The sequence below is a fragment of the Folsomia candida genome, unplaced genomic scaffold (genome assembly GCF_002217175.1).
Source record: "Folsomia candida strain VU population unplaced genomic scaffold, ASM221717v1 Fcan01_Sc003, whole genome shotgun sequence".
Lineage (NCBI taxonomy): Eukaryota > Metazoa > Arthropoda > Collembola > Entomobryomorpha > Isotomidae > Folsomia > Folsomia candida.
The window spans coordinates 3,987,468-4,004,829 of record NW_019091195.1 but is presented as its reverse complement, the minus strand read 5'-3'; the positions used below and the strand labels follow the sequence as shown (position 1 = coordinate 4,004,829).

The 17,362-nt window shown below is 36.5% G+C and overlaps 2 protein-coding genes and 1 long non-coding RNA gene across 7 annotated transcripts; 2 read left to right on the top strand and 1 right to left on the bottom strand.

Annotated features, from left to right (window-relative positions):
* The first annotated feature begins 1,229 nt into the window (after positions 1 to 1,229).
* LOC110846378 (notch-regulated ankyrin repeat-containing protein B) lies at positions 1,230 to 3,699 on the top strand. 2 transcript variants are annotated; one of them, XM_022093101.2, is made up of 7 exons: positions 1,230 to 1,785; positions 2,263 to 2,387; positions 2,475 to 2,578; positions 2,646 to 2,795; positions 2,929 to 2,967; positions 3,058 to 3,091; positions 3,185 to 3,699. In XM_022093101.2, exons 3-7 carry the CDS (start codon positions 2,561 to 2,563, stop codon positions 3,253 to 3,255), a joined length of 312 nt encoding a protein of 103 aa, XP_021948793.1. In that variant the 5' UTR covers positions 1,230 to 1,785; positions 2,263 to 2,387; positions 2,475 to 2,560; the 3' UTR covers positions 3,256 to 3,699. The 2 variants fall into 2 exon arrangements, with proteins under 2 accessions (XP_021948793.1, XP_021948792.1); XM_022093100.2 differs by lacking the exon at positions 2,475 to 2,578.
* Positions 3,700 to 12,299: 8,600 nt separating this feature from the next.
* On the top strand, positions 12,300 to 15,630 carry LOC118435020 (pickpocket protein 28-like). Of its 4 annotated transcripts, XM_035849998.1 has the most exons (12): positions 12,301 to 12,897; positions 12,992 to 13,143; positions 13,214 to 13,262; positions 13,354 to 13,564; positions 13,630 to 13,732; positions 13,814 to 13,859; positions 13,940 to 14,150; positions 14,215 to 14,349; positions 14,444 to 14,654; positions 14,727 to 14,874; positions 14,935 to 15,032; positions 15,120 to 15,630. In XM_035849998.1, exons 1-12 carry the CDS (start codon positions 12,656 to 12,658, stop codon positions 15,557 to 15,559), a joined length of 2,046 nt encoding a protein of 681 aa, XP_035705891.1. In that variant the 5' UTR covers positions 12,301 to 12,655; the 3' UTR covers positions 15,560 to 15,630. The 4 variants fall into 4 exon arrangements, with proteins under 4 accessions (XP_035705888.1, XP_035705891.1, XP_035705890.1 ...); XM_035849995.1 differs by having other exon boundaries at positions 12,300 to 12,897; positions 12,992 to 13,240; XM_035849997.1 differs by having other exon boundaries at positions 12,303 to 12,897; positions 12,992 to 13,240; positions 14,444 to 14,639.
* Positions 15,611 to 16,777, bottom strand: LOC118435021. The gene is made up of 3 exons (XR_004834434.1): positions 16,641 to 16,777; positions 16,281 to 16,419; positions 15,611 to 16,192 (listed from the first exon to the last, which is right to left on the bottom strand). It is a non-coding gene; the product is annotated as an uncharacterized LOC118435021 (long non-coding RNA).
* Between the last annotated feature and the right edge of the window lie 585 nt (positions 16,778 to 17,362).

The window sequence follows — 17,362 nt, the reverse complement described above, 5'->3', positions numbered from 1 at the left end:
CCCCTTCAGCAACGAAGAAACCTAGTAACCAACGCCTTTGCATTGTTTACTTCTGTGGGTTCAAGAATGGTAAAGAGATTGACCCTGACTGACGAGACGGTGCATACATAACTTTCCATGGTGTACCGCATCTCAAGAAAACTGTCACCTTCTCTCTCCGTCTAAGGAATTGTCTTGCATTATCAGATTCAAGTCCTTCCAGTATAATGAATAACGTCTCAATTTCTCCCGTTGTAAAATGTAGATGATCCGATACGAGAAAGTACCGTTTATATCCTTCCATCTTCCTCTCATTTTTGTATGGATTTTATGCCTTTCTAAGGACTCGCTTAGACAGTGTTTATATTTGTTTATCATTTCATGTGAAGGATAAAGCGTATAAAAAATGAAAATCTAATAACGGATGTTTCGTCTCATGTTTCCTGAAGAAGTGGCAGGCAACCTCAATCACTTTCGGTTTTGTGTGCATTTATGAAATTATGCATTATTTTAAAATATTCCCTACGCGTATTCTAGAAATATTGGTATAGACTAATAGACTTGTGTATTTTATTAAATATTGAATATTCCAATTTTGGTAGTAAGTTTAGATTGCCATTTCCATTTCATTCATTTTCTTCCCTCATTCATTTTCCCATGAACTTGACTTGAGAGAATTTTCACCGGACTATTTTCTCAGCACGAGGCAGATCACCACCAGATCAGATCTGAACTGGTTCACACACCAATATAGCCATCTATTCCTCCTGGTTCCGTTACAAAAACGTGTGCCGATCCGGAATACGCATACGGCCAGGACTTGTGCTCCCTTTGTCAACCAACCAAACCGAGGGGGCCTTGACGAGTGTCGGTTTATATTTTCGGTATTTTCCCAGGCAGCCAGCGATCGAGTGAGATGCGAATCCTTCAACTGCATTATTTATTATGCAGCTTCAAACGGTCAATCGATATTGCTAACAAAGTCATAACCGGCACTTTATAACGCAACACAATTCAGATTATGCACATATGCGAGACATTTTTCATGTAATGTCAGTTGCAACATGATTTTACTCTTGTACGTATAAAACTACACTGTGTACTAACTGCATGCAACCTATCTTTCTATCCTAAATGCGGTCCGTTCTTGTTTAGTCTGAAGAAATAGAGGAAAGCTACGTATGCAATACCGTGTGTGGTGTAATAACGATGAGTTGTCTGTTAAAATGGTCTATGCAACTTCATTTTAACTTAGTCTCCGAGCATCAGAGGAAGAAGTCCTTTCCTCCCCCAGCCATCCTCTGGTATATGCGACATGTGCATGTGCTACGAGTTGTACAAAAGTATTGCAGGGTGTTGTTTTTCATCTCCTTCACAAAGTTCTTCTTCTGAAGACATTCTATAAGACGGAGACCCACGCAATTGTAACCCTCATTGTTGGGCGAAAGGTGGTTGGGGCACAGTTGGCTGCGAGGAAAGCAAGCGGTGGTTGGTGGCAGTAGCAGGCAACGAGTTCTTCAGAAGCTTGGTTTTTTATCATTTTTTTAAAGAGACTGTTCGTATATATGCCCTGAGAGAGAACAACTTGTACGATCATCATCATCACCGGGTTTTTAACTGAGAGACACTCTCGTAGTATTATTATTAAGATGAGAGCAACAAGTTCCCATCTGCAGTGAAACTATAACAGATCCTCAAGCGGATCATGTCGGATTCCTGCTGAATAAACCAAGTCGGTCCATTTTTCAGCATTTCATTTTAATGTTGTTGGACTGAACAAGAAGAGCAACATTCGTATAATATTGGGTATGTTTAGTCATTACGAAATACCAACCAGCAAAGAATCACGATTCTACTCTAGATTTTGGACTTATTCCACATTACACGCAATACAAGTAATTATCCTCTCCTCCGAGTCCTCTTCTTCTATTTCTTCTTCTGCTTCTTCTTCCACGGATTGAGTAGAAGAAGAGTTTAAGACAGAAGGTTGATTTTCTTGTGCCAATCGTCTCTTGTGCCATCCTCGTCAGTCAAATATACCAGTTTTAGTGTGTGGACGGACCCACGATACGATTATTATTTGATACATGGCAATAAATGTTGATTGCCGTTTGATTTGATTGGAAAAACAATCCGAGTGATCCTTTCTGGTTTTGAGACTCCCATTACATATTCCCTGGGCTGGGTCAACTTATTCCCACTTTTTACTACTTGAGCTCTTTACAGAGCCCCAGACATTTTACATTACATGTACACACAGTAACGTCAAGTTTAATCCACCAGTTTTTCATCCGTAACGCAAGACGAGGAGATTGTCAGTGTCGGCCATATTTTGGGAATCATCACAGCTCCCAGTTGTTGGAGACACCATGAAGATTTCAACTAACTCTGGTGGGACTGATGTGCAGGTTGGCATTTTTTGCAGTTTGCTTTCATACATATGTGGACTATTTTTACGTGCAAACATTCTCTACATCTGTAATTTCAAACTTGAGACCCATTTAGAGTTCCTGTAACATCCACATACCAATAATTTTCCCACGATTAAGCAGATTGAGCAATCTATCTATTTCATGCTCAAATGTTTCTGCTGAACTTTGTAAGAACATCTGATAACTTTTAGTTCAGTAGTACTAAAAAAGTTAACTGTTTGTTTTAACTTTCAGCAATCCACAGCACATCACTTTCATCAAGCCCTTGAACAGAACAATCCCAGCCTACTCCCAGAGATCTTGAAGAATCGTCACATCGATTGCATGGATAAGGACGGGTTTACTTTACTACATAGGAGTGTTTTAGCAGAAAGAATTGAATTTGTAAGTTCATGATATTATGCGTTTGTTGTAAAACTTATCTAAATATTCCTCCTCTGATTGCATCCTATTTCCCAGTTTCCTATAAGAAAGTCTTTTGAGACACTAATAATTTGTAATTCTTGAACTAAATTAGGTCGATAGGTTGATATCTTTGGGGGCAAGTGCTACTCTGGTAAGTATTACAGTGTTATGAAAACCGAAAATTATAGTGAGCTCCTTCTTCAACATGAAACATAAATATGTGAAAAATGTTTCTTGATAGGCTACACGAGACGGGTGGTCACCTTTCCATTTAGGTAGAGACACCATTTAAATACTACGCCGTATTTGCTACATTAAACAAAGACTATTTGGCTTTACATTGATTTTTTATGTAATTTTATTTTCAGCTGCTTTTACGGGGAACAGCGACATTTTGATACTTTTACTTAAATCCAGCTCCGGTCACGACAACAGCTAGTCAACTCGTCCATCACTTATAATTTCTATATAAGCAATTGTAGTCTGTGGTTCATTATTAATCAACATGATTATTCATCATCATCATCATCATCACCAACTTCTAGTTCTTCGACGAATCTATTTAAGTATTTAAATAATCTTGGTTTCATACGTTTACTGCTGACAAAAGACTCGCAAAAAGAAGTTAAATTATATTTATTTAGAATAGTAAAATATCATGGAGAGGAGCAATAATATATTAGATATGTACAACCTGTGGCATCATCATGATCCAAAATATGACGCTCTCAGGTTCATTCCTTATGTACAAAGCTCAACGTGAAAGCAAATCATTATTACTTATGTTTTTCGGTATGTTTTATTCGTACACTGAGCGAAATGGTTATTAAAACGGAAAAATAAAGTTTACCTGAGCTGATTAAAAAGAATTTGATACAAAAAATATGAAATTAAATATATTATTTGGGTCATTGTAAAATAAGAATGACCTGATTTTATTTACTTACGCGTACATATGTAGCTTGGCCTGGAATTCTGAAATGAATCTCAGTTGAATCTCAGTTCATCATACGCATGAAGTGTTGGTGAAACAGGTTCTGGTTCATACATATAATATCACTTTTGAAACTGAAATTATTGGGTTCGTCTCATTTCATTGAATTTATCATTATTATCATCGAGTTCCATGTACATATGTGTGTGTAAACTATGAAACCCAACCAAAATTCCTTCCAGATGTGGTATGCATTTGTTGAGTTAATGACAACTCTACCATGAAACCAATCCTATAATATGGATTATTCTCCACATTTCATTACGAGCCTACAACATCCTTCATTCGAGACTTTCAGGCCTCACCGAAGGAGTGCATCAATTGATGAATTTTGTGGTCAAAGTGAACAGGAGTAAGTAAAATCTATACAAACAAAGAGCGTTGATTTATTTATCGAGAAATCAAAATTCTTAAGCCACTGTAGCAGTGAAGTAGCGTGACTGTCCCACATAATTACCCTCTTCTCTCGTAATTAGGATTTAAATTAAAAATCAGAGAACGTCAGCTACCGCAAGAAATTCTCATGGAGGCTTATTTCTCATTTTACTCAAGATCAAGCCCAATAAATCCTTCCCAAAATGATACCCAAGCACCCCTACATATGCATCAATGTGCACATAAATATGTATATATCATACGTACACAGTTAGGTAAGACAGCATGTGCATATCTGAATTCATCTTTCCTCAAGAATGCATCACGATAATCAACATCGATCCATAAAATCATGGAGTAAGAATAGTAATGATAGGGCCGGATGATCTGTGTTCAACCTGTTCTAAATCTGGCATAAGTGGTTCATAAATTACATTGAAAAGTAAGTTCAAGTCATATGTATGTAGCTACCGGGAGTTGATTCCGTCGGATTGAGGAAGGGCGAGGCTCCCTGTCTTGAAATTATGTATTTTCTTCGCTCCAACAACAAAAAGTATAAGAAAATCTCAGCAGCATAATCAACGAGTTCTTCTTGTACCTCCTTGTTTTCATCCACTTTGGTCTCACAGGTCACAGCAGGAATTAGAACTACATTTCAACTTTCTTGACTCCCAGTCTGACCATGTGGCCTTAATTCAGAGATTTCAGTTGAGCTTGGACGAAGAAATTCATGTGTGATTAGTATTTATTCGGCTGCATATTGATATTCCATTGAATAAGTGAGTGAAGGGTGAAAACGGAGACTTGTGACTTAATGGATGCATTATGCATAACATAACTAAATAAAATATGCCCAGAAATTGTTGTTTTGTGACGGATTTACTCTGACTTTATCTCTTGGTCGTCCTCTGTATAACGTGTTCAGATTACGTTCCCACACTCTGCCAGCCACCGAACAACTTCTTAAGTCTGCGTTATTAGTCGTCCAGTCCGACTCCAATGAAATAACCAGCTCTCTCCTCAATTTATTTATGCCTTATCTCATTTTTCATTTGATTTGCTTCCATTATGTCCAACCATTGCTCACCCACCGCACACCACCGCCACCATATATTTAGAAATATGTATCCACTCATGAGGATTTACATTGCACAGAGAGGGTTTTTGAGCTGCTTTTGAGCTTTCTAAAATTAAAAAGGCCTTCTGAACTAATCTGAATTTACAATGTCTTGGTGAATCAGCAATTAAAAGTTTATTGAGGGAAACTTGTATAGAAATGGGAATCAAATGGGACGAAAATAAACCTGCTGCAATCTCGGACAAAGTAAAGTGAGAGTGAAGAAAAAAGGGGGAGATCGAGCCGGTCAAAGAATATCATAGATATTGTTGTTGTTTTTAAGGTTTCGCTTTGGGTTCTCATCTTATTCTCTCAATAAAATAAAAATGGAATGACCCTTTCCATTCTCAATGCCTAATTAAGCAAAGGAACCCCTCGCTCCACCAAAAATCTTATTACCGAAATCTAATCTCTCAGGAAAGACTATCCCAAACATGCTCTTTGTCTCCACTCCATAAAAATTTATGGCTTTGGAGCTTTTTGGAGAAAGAAGAGGAGATTTCAAGACGACCAAGACTGCAGAGCTCTCAGTGTACAAGCGTCATTCGAGCTGTTTTTATACCAATCTTGAACACTGTACGTAGTCCATTCTTCAGCTATTTTAATTAGTAAGAATCCAAATTATAAAATGCCACAATAATGTACACAGGCTTGCAGTGCATATCTATTTACTACGTATTTTTTATGGGGTTCGATTCCAAACAGCTAAATTGATGTGACAGCACAGGAAAAATATGTGTACATGATTCATTCCGTTACCAGTGATCCTGAGTTATATTGGTATTTGTATGTACATTATATATATATTTATATTTATATACGTATAAAAAATCGGCATGCCACATTCCATTCCTTTAGAAATGTTGAAAAGATTGCTCATGATTTAACGGCATGGTTGCTTATGTAACTATATGAAATTTTCATTTCTACAACTGGGACTAGATACACCAAAAATACGTATTGCGTACTATAACGAACGACTCTCCACGATAATGTGTAGTAAGAATTGAAGAACGGGATGTCAAGAAAAGGCCTTTTCCTTCGAAGATGAAGAATACGAAAGGAATTCCATTTAAACTCTGACCATTCTCATAATCGCTGTCATACAGATATACGCAGTGCAGTTCTCAATAGTCAACAACATTATGGTCTCACCAAGTACATCAGTACCGAACCAATGCTGGAGGAATAAAGGGAAGCAACACCCAGTCAAACTCTACTTGCTCTCATGTAATATTGTTATGGCATAAATTTAATGTAATGTAAATCTTATAGGTTAATAATAATACGGTTAGTGGAGGCGTAGAATTTGAGACTTGAAGGAGCAACAGAAGGTCTCCGATGCTCGAATCCTAAATACCAAAAGGAAGAAAAGACCTCATCTCTCTCTCCATTAAAGAGGTTCTCTCTTTGAAATGAAAATATAAATCCTATAAAAATGCAGTGAAGAAGAGCGGGGTTTGAAGAGAGACCCTTTTCACTTTTTCCATTCCTTGTTCTTCCAAGGGTGCATATTTCCTATTCTTGAGCTGGATGTGGCTGTGATTGAGAACGAGATTTCCCAATGAGGCTGAAGAAAGACGATGAAGCACATTTTTAAGACCTTTTCCTTTCCACGGCGGAATGTTGACCTGCTGATCGGCCTTCTTCCTGTGTCCCATATTAAGTACGTACATATATTCTCACTCCGTCGTCGTCCCTCTTTCAAGACTGAGGTTCCATCATCATCATCATCATTCTAATTCCTTAACAGATCTTCGGCATACTTATCTCCTGTTTCACGATGACATTCGATTCCTTTGGTGTGAACTAATTAAGAAGAAATTTCATGTGTATACATTAATATGCTGACATTTCATATTTGCTATTATTAAGATACATTCTCAACTGAATCACGGAGACCGAAAAGATAAATAATCAAGTTGAATCGATCGTAATTGACTTTAGACAATTACTTTAAGCATACGCAGCAGCAGCAGCAGTGCAATTTTATTTTGTGATGGTATATGTAGTATGTAATGATTGATATGATAGTAGTGGTAACTCATCGCTATCACTGGCGGTGCTGATGAATGGATGTGAAATAGTGTGTGATGATCATCCGAATTCATGTTTACCTACCCGACTATTTGTTGGTATCACGATTGCAGACAAAAAAATTAAATTTTCTCTTAAAAACCTTCATAACTTTCATGAAAACGTGATCCCCAAAATTCTCATCATTTTCTCATCATTTCAAATTCTATTCAGTGTTCACGATGTATTTATCCAATTACGTTCTTTCCTCTTAATCTCTGAGACTTTCTCACATCTTTCCCCCAACAAGAAGACAAAAAAATTGGACGAAACGGGACCTTTTTGTCTATTATACTAGTTTGTCAATTGGAAATAAATTAATTTGGTATTCAGTATTTTGAATTTGTTCGTTTTTCAATTTACCCATCTCAATCAAAAAAACAAATTATGCTTTATTGCTGACCCCTTTTGCACTCACCTTTGGTGGCAATTCTGGGTCGAAAAGGCTAATTTGCATACATTTTTATCAAGCACATATGTATTTGTGCTGGTTTTACGTTAAAATATCGGCTCACCCCAAACGCTATTTTATAAGATTTTGCCTATCAAAGAGTTTGCATTTTTTGGCATATAAAATTATATGTACTTTGGTCCAGTTGAAATTTCAATTTTTCAACTAAACCAACCTCTAAAACCGAAACATCCTTTGAGTTAACGACTATTTGTCGTGCTATAAATACGAATACAATGCCCACGGGAAATGTAATGAGGAAAAGTAATTCGTCAAATTATAATTATACTGATAATTAAAGAAATTAAGACTGGTCATTTTACTGTGGTATTTTATATTTGTCATTACAACTCCCTTTCCTTGATTAAAAAATGCCAGGCCAAAAAAGTGGACCACAATCAATATGGGTGTGAAGAGACAAACTGTCAAAGTTCCTTTGGATCAAAGTGAGATAAGAAGAATTGCTCCAAGTGTGTAAATGACTGTCAGCAAGCTTGAGAAAGAAACACGTTACTGCCGCATACAACTTAACTTTTCATTGTATTTGCTTATATTTTATACGTAAATACAATAATAATAAGAATAATGCCTGAGATAGCTGTGTGAGAGTAAGAGTGAGGAATATGTATGTTGTTGGTTGGTTAGCTGGTTGGTTTGGTGGTTGGTGAGTGTGGGCTATATACTTAATAAGTGATTACGTCGTGTATAAACCGAGGATGGTGATATCCCGTGTAAAATAATGTTTTTTCCTCCAGCCAGATTTTCCCACGGCCTTTCTCACTCCGAGCGCAAAGGGGCTTCCTTTGCCTTCTTCTTCTTCATCCCGTCTCTCCGTCGTCCTTGTCTTTCCTCCGATGACGACCACGACGACGGTTCTTCCTCAGAGAACTTGTAGTCAAGTTATTCCCACTCCTCGCAAGCATTTCTAAGCTCTTGTCTTCCCATGGTCTTCAGTCTCATTCAGATTTCTCCCTCATTTCGTGGATACATAAAATTATGAATTCAATTCAGGTAACATAGCTTTTCCCGCATGTGAGAATCTGCACTTTGAGAGTGAAACTTGGAACCTTTGTAGCTTGGGAATGAATCACGAACTTAAGATGATATTTAATTGCCCACTTGCTTTGGCCCAATCCTTCTCATTCTCCGTCTGTGTCCTTGATGGTCTTGGTGGAGAATCTGATTCATTCGTCTCTGTGGTGGGATCTGCATCAACAAGAATCTTTGCAAAAAAATAATTGAAAAAAATCAGGGCAAACGAGCGTGTGAAAATTGTTTCATGCAGAGAAGAATCTCACATAATCTCTCTTTTTGCAGAATGTTGACGTCGGCATACAAAAATTTTATGATGTTTTGGTAAACTGCATGAACTTTGAAGTCGTAATAAATATTAAATAGGTCGGTTGGAGTTCAAAAGGAAATTTCACTAGACAGAATTTGACAAAAATTTGACGAAAAATTTGACTTTGATGCAAATACTTGTAAAACATGCTGAAAATAATGCTACAAGTTTGATGACCGAAATGATACCTTAACCTAACATAAATATGTATTAGTCTTATATAAAAAGTCTGCAATCACGATGATGCGATTAATAGAATTGTCATGAAAAGGGAGCAACGCCCGTGTTGACTGCGCTGTTCACTGACTCTGACTTATTACAATTATTACAAGTTATCTCCCATAAAGATGTTGTGCCTGCAAATTTTGACGACAGGTATTCCAACATGACACACAATGACTTAATGTGCGCATATACATATACACAAAAAAAGAGTCCACAAGGAGAGGAATACATTAAAATGTTTTGTTCATTGTGGGTTTTAGGTGTGGGAAAGACCATTAGTTGCAAAATTGATAATGGGCCGTTTCTTCTCGTCTATCGTCAATTCATCATCCTGTAAACGTCTTGGGCCAAGCGAGAAGATCCACCATCCTTTCTTAGCTGCGGCTCTTGCTTTGACCAAGTTTGAATGAGTCTCATGGATGAAATGCAATGAGAGTCCTGTGTGTGAATGGATGTGGCTTTGAGAGGATGAGTTACGAAGAAGGAGAAACTAACACTTTTGCCAACAAAGAATTCTCACAGATCTCTCACGGGGTTGAGAGGGTTTAGAGGTGACCATCACCTCTCAAATCTCATGTCCGAAAGTTCCAACTTGTCGTTTATTAGTATGATTTTTGGGTTGGGCGTTCATTGGTTTTCCTCTGATTGGGTTCTTTGTACGTATCTAAATGCATGGCTGGGAATTTGAGACATGGTTCATTTCCGTCGATCGTTTTGTCAAACGAACGAAGCCTGTACTACAGATCATAGGATCGGTTATCCCACACACTTGGAAATATTATAGCCTGCTAGACGAGACGAACGAAGGATAATGGTTATTGAGAGTTGGTAAATTGATTCTCATTATGTTTCGCCATTTGTAATACTTCACGAAAGTTATACAACACAACATATTGATTTCTCAAAGAAATATTATCCTTCCCCTGACTTTGAATGTTTATGCATGTTCGTAGTTTAATTATAAAGACAAAAGTTGCACATGATTAATTTTTCATCGTATTCCACGATACTTTTAAATTCTTGTTTACATTGACTTGCTCTTTGCAAAAAAATATATCAGTTTCAACTGTAAAAAATGTACAAGCATTTAACAATGTTGCAAAGATGTGTGAACACAATAAATTATTTTATGTCGTGATTTTAGATGAGGTTATTCTCCAAAGTAAAAGAAACGTTTGAAATGACAAGAATTTGATGAGAACGTTTGCACATTTTTCCTTCGCATGAAATCTTGGTGAGAAACAAGCCACAAGTCATTCAGATCACACCGTGAATGTGAAACATGACCATGAGACGAATTCCGCTTCTCATACCGCTTGGGTCTCATGGAATAAGAGAATCACATCATCGCCAAGAAAGGAAGAAAGAATCCCATGAATCCATGTGAACGGGGTAAATTATGATTTCTTAAAATTCTGACCTTTGTTTATGCATCACTCACCACCACTATTTGCTAGCATTTATTAGGTAGAGGTTCAGTTATACATGTACATTTTTCAGAAAACCGTTTATGCCACCACAAAACAACATCATGTCCTTCACTCGTAATCGCTGAGCTTTCCAACGAGCAAAGTTAAATAAACCGGGTTAAATCTTCTTTATTTTCAAATATAGCGTTATAGTGAACTCAAAATAAGAAATAAGGTTAGGGTTTTTTAATTTTCGACTCCTTTGTAGTAGTTTTTTGACACTTTTCTTGCAATTGACAGTCATGCAAACCGTATGGCATACATTTAAACTCTGATATGCATACATTTAAGTGATTTAAAAAAATCTATGCTATTCGTTCGTTACAAATAAGGGGTGGATTCAAATATTCTTGAAAACTTAAATATTTACATATGCTGAAACAATTTGATGCTGAATTATATGTTTGCATGTTTTAGATGCTTACAAAGAAACTTATTCGCAATCAAGCTAATAATCTTCTATCCAGTTGATTGAGTAGAATGCATGGATTTTATGTCTTCTTGCATATATATTTAGCTATTTACGAGTCGAAACTGTACTTCCATGACTGTGTTAACCTGATTTCACCTGTAATAACTGTTGTGAGAAAATTGCACTTGATGTTATGTCATAAAGATTCAGAGTCATTTGTCGAAGGGCCAGTCCTCTGTGCAACTTGGGAAGTCAGTGTCATAGCATGTAAGTTGCAGCTATTTACATAAAGTTGCAATGGAACAAGCGCCTGTGTGTAACAAATTTTCGCCCAAAAAGAAAGTACCATATAAAACTATGTGCTAACATTGTTTCGACTTGCTATAGCATTTATATAGATATGCATGTACATTATGTATACATATTTAGAATAGCTTAAGCATGCTACAAGTTTTGTGGATCTAATTAAAAGAAATGAGTTGCATGTATATATTTGGTGACTTTATTTACAGAAAATGTTGACGCTGAATTGACCGAAGTATGAAAACGTATTGTTACGATAATTTTACGATACATATTTGATATATTTACATAATAAATAAAATTGCAGTCCTTGTTTGTCTCTGAGTCCGCTCAAAAATTATTAAACACAACAAAATACAAGTGAGTTGCAATATATGTGTGTTGAAGAAATACATAAATTTTTCATTTTGCTCTTAAAAATTCAGTAATCCGAAAGCTGTACTGGTGCGAAAAACTCTATGCATTGTGCCAAAATGATGGATGGGTTGGTCAAAAAAAGAAAAGTTATGTTTTGCCAGTATACATATGTATCGCATGATACTTTACATATAGCGGCATTTACTTTGTTAATTCATTACAAACTCATTAATATGTTGGCTATAGGTATGTATTACGGTCATCATACACACACAATCCTTGGGCGAGGTGAGGCAGATCATTTTCTTGCGTGATCGTTTCGTATTACACGTGTCCGGCAGAAATATGGAACTTCCTCCCGAGTTCCAGCAACCTCGCCCACTCGGAACAAAATATAATTATGTGAGACGCAATTTTCACCTTTTCACCTTTAGTGACATTTGCCACTTTCATTTGAAAATTCACCTTGTACTATATCAAGTATGTATGTGCAACCCGCATTTTTGAGTTTGTGGTACTGTTTCACTTTTGATTTTCCAGATAAATTTTCTTAACTATTGTGGGTCCAATATTATCAAATATCATTCTTCAAGCCACAGACCTAAAATCATATTCAAGGCAGGCGAGTCCCTTTCTCTCTCTTCTCGTGGGCCTTGAATCAAGCTGCTTTATGGAAATATCTAGTTGAAATATTGAGAAAACTATTAAGTACTTTGCAATGGAAGTTGAAGGTAGCCGACGGTCCGGTCACATACGTTCTGATCATGACCCTTCCAGCAATGAGCGTAGTCGGCACAATTCTCAGAGGTACCAGCCCCACAGCAAGTGTTGTGCTGCGACAAAGCTGTGTTGGTGGGACCCAGACATGGACGACATCAACGACACGGTCGACTTTACTCAGGAAACTTCTTTACATGGGCTCAAATTTCTGTGTCAGCCACAACGCCACTTGACAGAACGGTAGGAAAGCATCTTTTGACGCTGTTGGAATTCGTATGCATTAATACTTGAACTTTGAAGGCCTCTGAATAATATGTACATGCGTTTTTTGCAGAATTTTTTGGTTGATTGCATTCATAACATCGCTAATTATCGCTGGGCTTCTAATAAGCGAAATATGGATTGCTTATTTTAATACCCCGGTCGTAGTTACATTTCAGCCTTTCGAAACTACAATTGACAAAATTCCGTTTCCTGCAATTACTAGTAAGTTTAAACTAGCAAATTCATATGTACATTACATAAAGAAGTACAAGCACATCATATTGATTCCCAGTCTGCAATATGAACAAAGTGCAACGGAGTAAGGCCAATTCATACATAAAGTAAAAACGCTTAAAATGACAAATGCCATAATTGAGATATCCACCTTGCGTGACAATTTTTATCAGCATGCGTTTCAATTATTAAAACTAGGGCGGCCAGTAGGAACGATACGAGCCAATACGTCAAAGAGGCTCAAAAGAACATTTACTATATGGAGCATGTTTGCTCGTCTTCCAAAAGTTTCAGCCAGAAATTTAATTATTCTTCGCATAGAGGAGAAATAGCTGCCGAACTTCTGGACAAAGTCAAACTAAAAGACGATGAAGATGAGCAACGCGACGTAGCAAACTTTCTGAGACGGGTAGAGACTTGCAAATTTCAAGAATGAAGTGACACGACGTAATTGTTTTATTCCATAATTAACAGGCTTCTCAAAGCTGTGGGGAAATGCTGCCTCTATGTTTGTGGCAAGATGAGGCGATTAATTGCACCAAATTATTTAAAGCGATTGAGACAGATTTCGGAAAATGTAACATCATAATAAGTTTTATTTATTTAATGAATTTTCGATATTCTAAGCGTTGCTTAAAAATTGTTACGATTATTGAAGGTTGTGTGTTTAATATGATACCTCAAACATTGTTGTCGCGATATTTGTGAGTAATAAATCTTAAAGTATGTACATATTTACATAATAAATTAATTACGCTAAATAAGCATTATGCACTCTTTGCAGAACGGATGATCGTGAAGATAAAACTGAAATTGCAGAATGGTCGGCTTGGGACTATGAAAATGATGGGTTGTTAATCCGCGACTCTGAAAAACTATCCAGGACATATCCTCGAAGGCAATATCGAGCCGGAAGGTCATCTGGGCTTTCAGTTTTGTTAAATCCGGATCTCGATGATTACTTTTGTACTTCAAGTGACAGCCAAGGCTTTAGAGTATTCAGACGATTTAATTTAAAGTGTGTAACACAATTTTTCTTACAAATCTTTTGATGCGCAGCTAGTTAAGCATTTACCACTGGATGTACCCCACGTGGTGGACTTCGGAATTGCGATTAGACCAAACTCAGAAATTTTTATGGGATTGCGACCTGAGCTTACAATTGCGGACCAAGATATTCGCAATTTCAAACTTGTAAGACTGGTGTAACATTAGGATCATTCCTACACATGTATAGCATGTTAACACTTCCAATCTAATAGCATTTTTACGCATGCATCTAAATCAGGAAAAACGAAACTGCTATTTTCGGGGCGAATATCAGCTAGCTTACTTTAACCACTACACAACATCTAATTGTTTTGATGAATGTTTGGCTAATATCACGTATTCACAATGTGGATGCGTTCGGTACTACATGCCACGTGACGATACTCGAGACCTTTGTGGGGCAATGAAGTTCAACTGCGTAGAAGGAATCCGCAGTAAGTGGGTCTTGGGTATCAAAATCATCAAAATTTTAATGATCCCGTAGTGTCCCAATAGTGAGCAGATTATTTTTCTTTGTACAGAATCATGGCTCAAAACCGGCATTAAAGTAGAATGTGGGTTTTGTCTCCCTACTTGTACCGAACTCGAGTATTTTTCGGAAACAACAGTCACACCAATCCAGAAAGGTATCGACTTGTGGATAGATAAGAACAACCGTTCAGCAAGATGGTACGTACATGTCGTTCCAAATTAATTAATTTATAAGTAATGATGAATTACAATTTTCAGGGCCAAGAAAAACGTATCCATCGTGCACATCTATTTCGCGTCTGACTCGAGCTATGCTAAGGAGAGGAAGGAGCTTTATAGTCTTACAAGCCTAATTGGTACAGTAAAATTGCCATTTGTCGTATCGTCCTGTGCAAATGTAGTTGTAAATATTGTCTAACAATTAATTCTTTTCACATAATAAGCTAACACTGGTGGCTTATTGGGCCTGTGTTTGGGCTTTAGTGGACTAAGCGCAATAGAATTGCTGTACTTTTACACTCTTCGAGCTTGGTGTCGAACACGAAGAAAGAAAACAATTTGGGCGATTGTAGCCATGAAATTACATCGAATGTGGTTGAGAACTCGTTCCGATACTTACAACAATGATAATAGCCAAACCAATGGATCAAATCCGTCATTTGTATCTGAACACAACTGTACAGGAACTAACCAAAATCATAGCGGCAGTGCTTTTATGGAATTTGAACGACCCCGAAGCCGTAACTCAGAAGATAACGTGAATGATGGGGAGAGCATATCGCACACTTCTAAACAAAACCCCTTCATTGTAATACCAGACAACTCTAAGCCGAGATGGGGAGGTAAATTTTCCGGGTTTGGAACTAGATATAGTAATTCATAATAGAATGATCTAAAATTGTTATTTTATTTTTAACCTTTTAAATATAACTTAACATTTTATTCGGCATTAAATCAATCAATGACAATTATTCAAGTTATAAAAATGAACTAATTATGCTAATACGGATCAAGGATAGAAAACAGGCCACAACTCTATCCAAAATTTAATACAACATTCTAACATGACATGAATTTAGCATGATGACCTCTGAACTTTCTCTTTTTTATGAATTTTCATATTCAACAATACAATTACATGCATAAAAACCTCTTCTCGTGGGCTTTGATTTGAAATTCTCTCCGCAAACGCATTGAAAATGTGCGGATTGATTATCAACTTATAAAATATCTTTTTGAGGTTGGAAGCACTTTGTCACATACATACGTATATTATTTACAATCCCTTACATTACTTTGAGCTGGATGTACCTCTTTGATGTGAGCACCTTCCAAATCTGACAACAAAATTTGTTTTTATAGCTATAAGAAATACTATAGTTTATGAAACAATTGCTAATATTAGCTAATTGTAGCGTACATCAAGTTGTACGCTACAAATACATGATGACCACGGATATGATGAGAACTAACTATGTAGAACCCACGGATCTAGAGATAGCTGCACCTATAGGACCTATAGGATAACAAATTAAAAAATCAACTTCCTGATAATAAATATTGGTAATATGCACGACTTCCAATAATTTAATATCTCAACTTACGAGTGCATGTAAAAATGTCTCCGCCACTGAATGCAAAAATTAGTTGATGGAAATGAAGATCCACAAATATCACAGAAAGTTGATTGTACATTAGTTTTGTGTACCCTTTGATGATGTTTTGTGAAATCTTAGGATGGCCCTGTTCAAATATTGATATCACTATATTGAAATATTTATAGATCGTTAGAGGTAAATGGTAAAAAAATCTGCTACAGCAGAAAATCAGATAAGTTGCAGGTATCAGTCTTCGCCGAGTATTACTCGGCAACTATTATACAAAAGTTTATAATACAAAATAACGATTATAACTAACTATTTCGAGTCGTAAATTACGACTCGTAACCCAGATCTGTTACTTACCCAAGTCGAAGTTAGTAATACTAACTTAGTATTAGTTATTTATTATTGTTAAAATGTATTTGAAGACGTTTAATTTGACAGATCTGTAAATCAAAATTCATGTTGTTTTGCATGCAAGGACGATACTTTTCTTTTCATGCATATTTATAAACAAATTCAACTTTGGTATACTCAAATGCTCAATGATTCTCACGAATACATGGTAAATATATATTATACATCATGTCGCAAATAAATGGTCTCAATCTCATATTGCGAAATTTCAGTGTGCATAATCCACCCAACGTCCAATATAGTATAGTATATCGTTGTAGTTTATGCATTTTTGTAAGTTTACCGTAATAATTATACATTAAGACATTACACTCAATTCATAAGCTACTGATAAGCATGTATTGCTCCATTGACCGATATTACATATTGCATATACAAATACATACTTCTTTTTTAGTGTTTTATATTTCATCAAATAAATAATGTATGTACATAGTTATCGGACTTGGTAAAGGTGAAATCAATCCGTTCAGCATTTTATTCTAGGCGAAGGTTTGTATTTGCGGTGTTTCGCAGAGCTCAAGGCGGAAAATTACATAATTGTGGAAAAACCGTGCACTTGAAATTCCTATCTGACTAATTGTAAGTAAATTGTATGAAATAATCCAAACAAGACTTTCTGTACATCCTGACACACATATTCAGCCCCAGCAATGCAAACATCAAAG

Excerpts from the sequence above, each read along its gene's own strand:
- LOC110846378 (XM_022093100.2), top strand. The coding sequence starts at position 2,349 with ATGAAGATTTCAACTAACTCTGGTGGGACTGATGTGCAG. Across the intron at positions 2,796-2,928 it reads TAGCAGAAAGAATTGAATTT|GTCGATAGGTTGATATCTTT; the intron begins GTAAGTTCATGA and ends GAACTAAATTAG. Across the intron at positions 3,092-3,184 it reads GTGGTCACCTTTCCATTTAG|CTGCTTTTACGGGGAACAGC; the intron begins GTAGAGACACCA and ends TTTTATTTTCAG.
- LOC118435020 (XM_035849995.1), top strand. The coding sequence starts at position 12,656 with ATGGAAGTTGAAGGTAGCCGACGGTCCGGTCACATACGTTCTGATCAT. Across the intron at positions 12,898-12,991 it reads CAACGCCACTTGACAGAACG|AATTTTTTGGTTGATTGCAT; the intron begins GTAGGAAAGCAT and ends CGTTTTTTGCAG. Across the intron at positions 13,860-13,939 it reads ACATTGTTGTCGCGATATTT|AACGGATGATCGTGAAGATA; the intron begins GTGAGTAATAAA and ends CACTCTTTGCAG.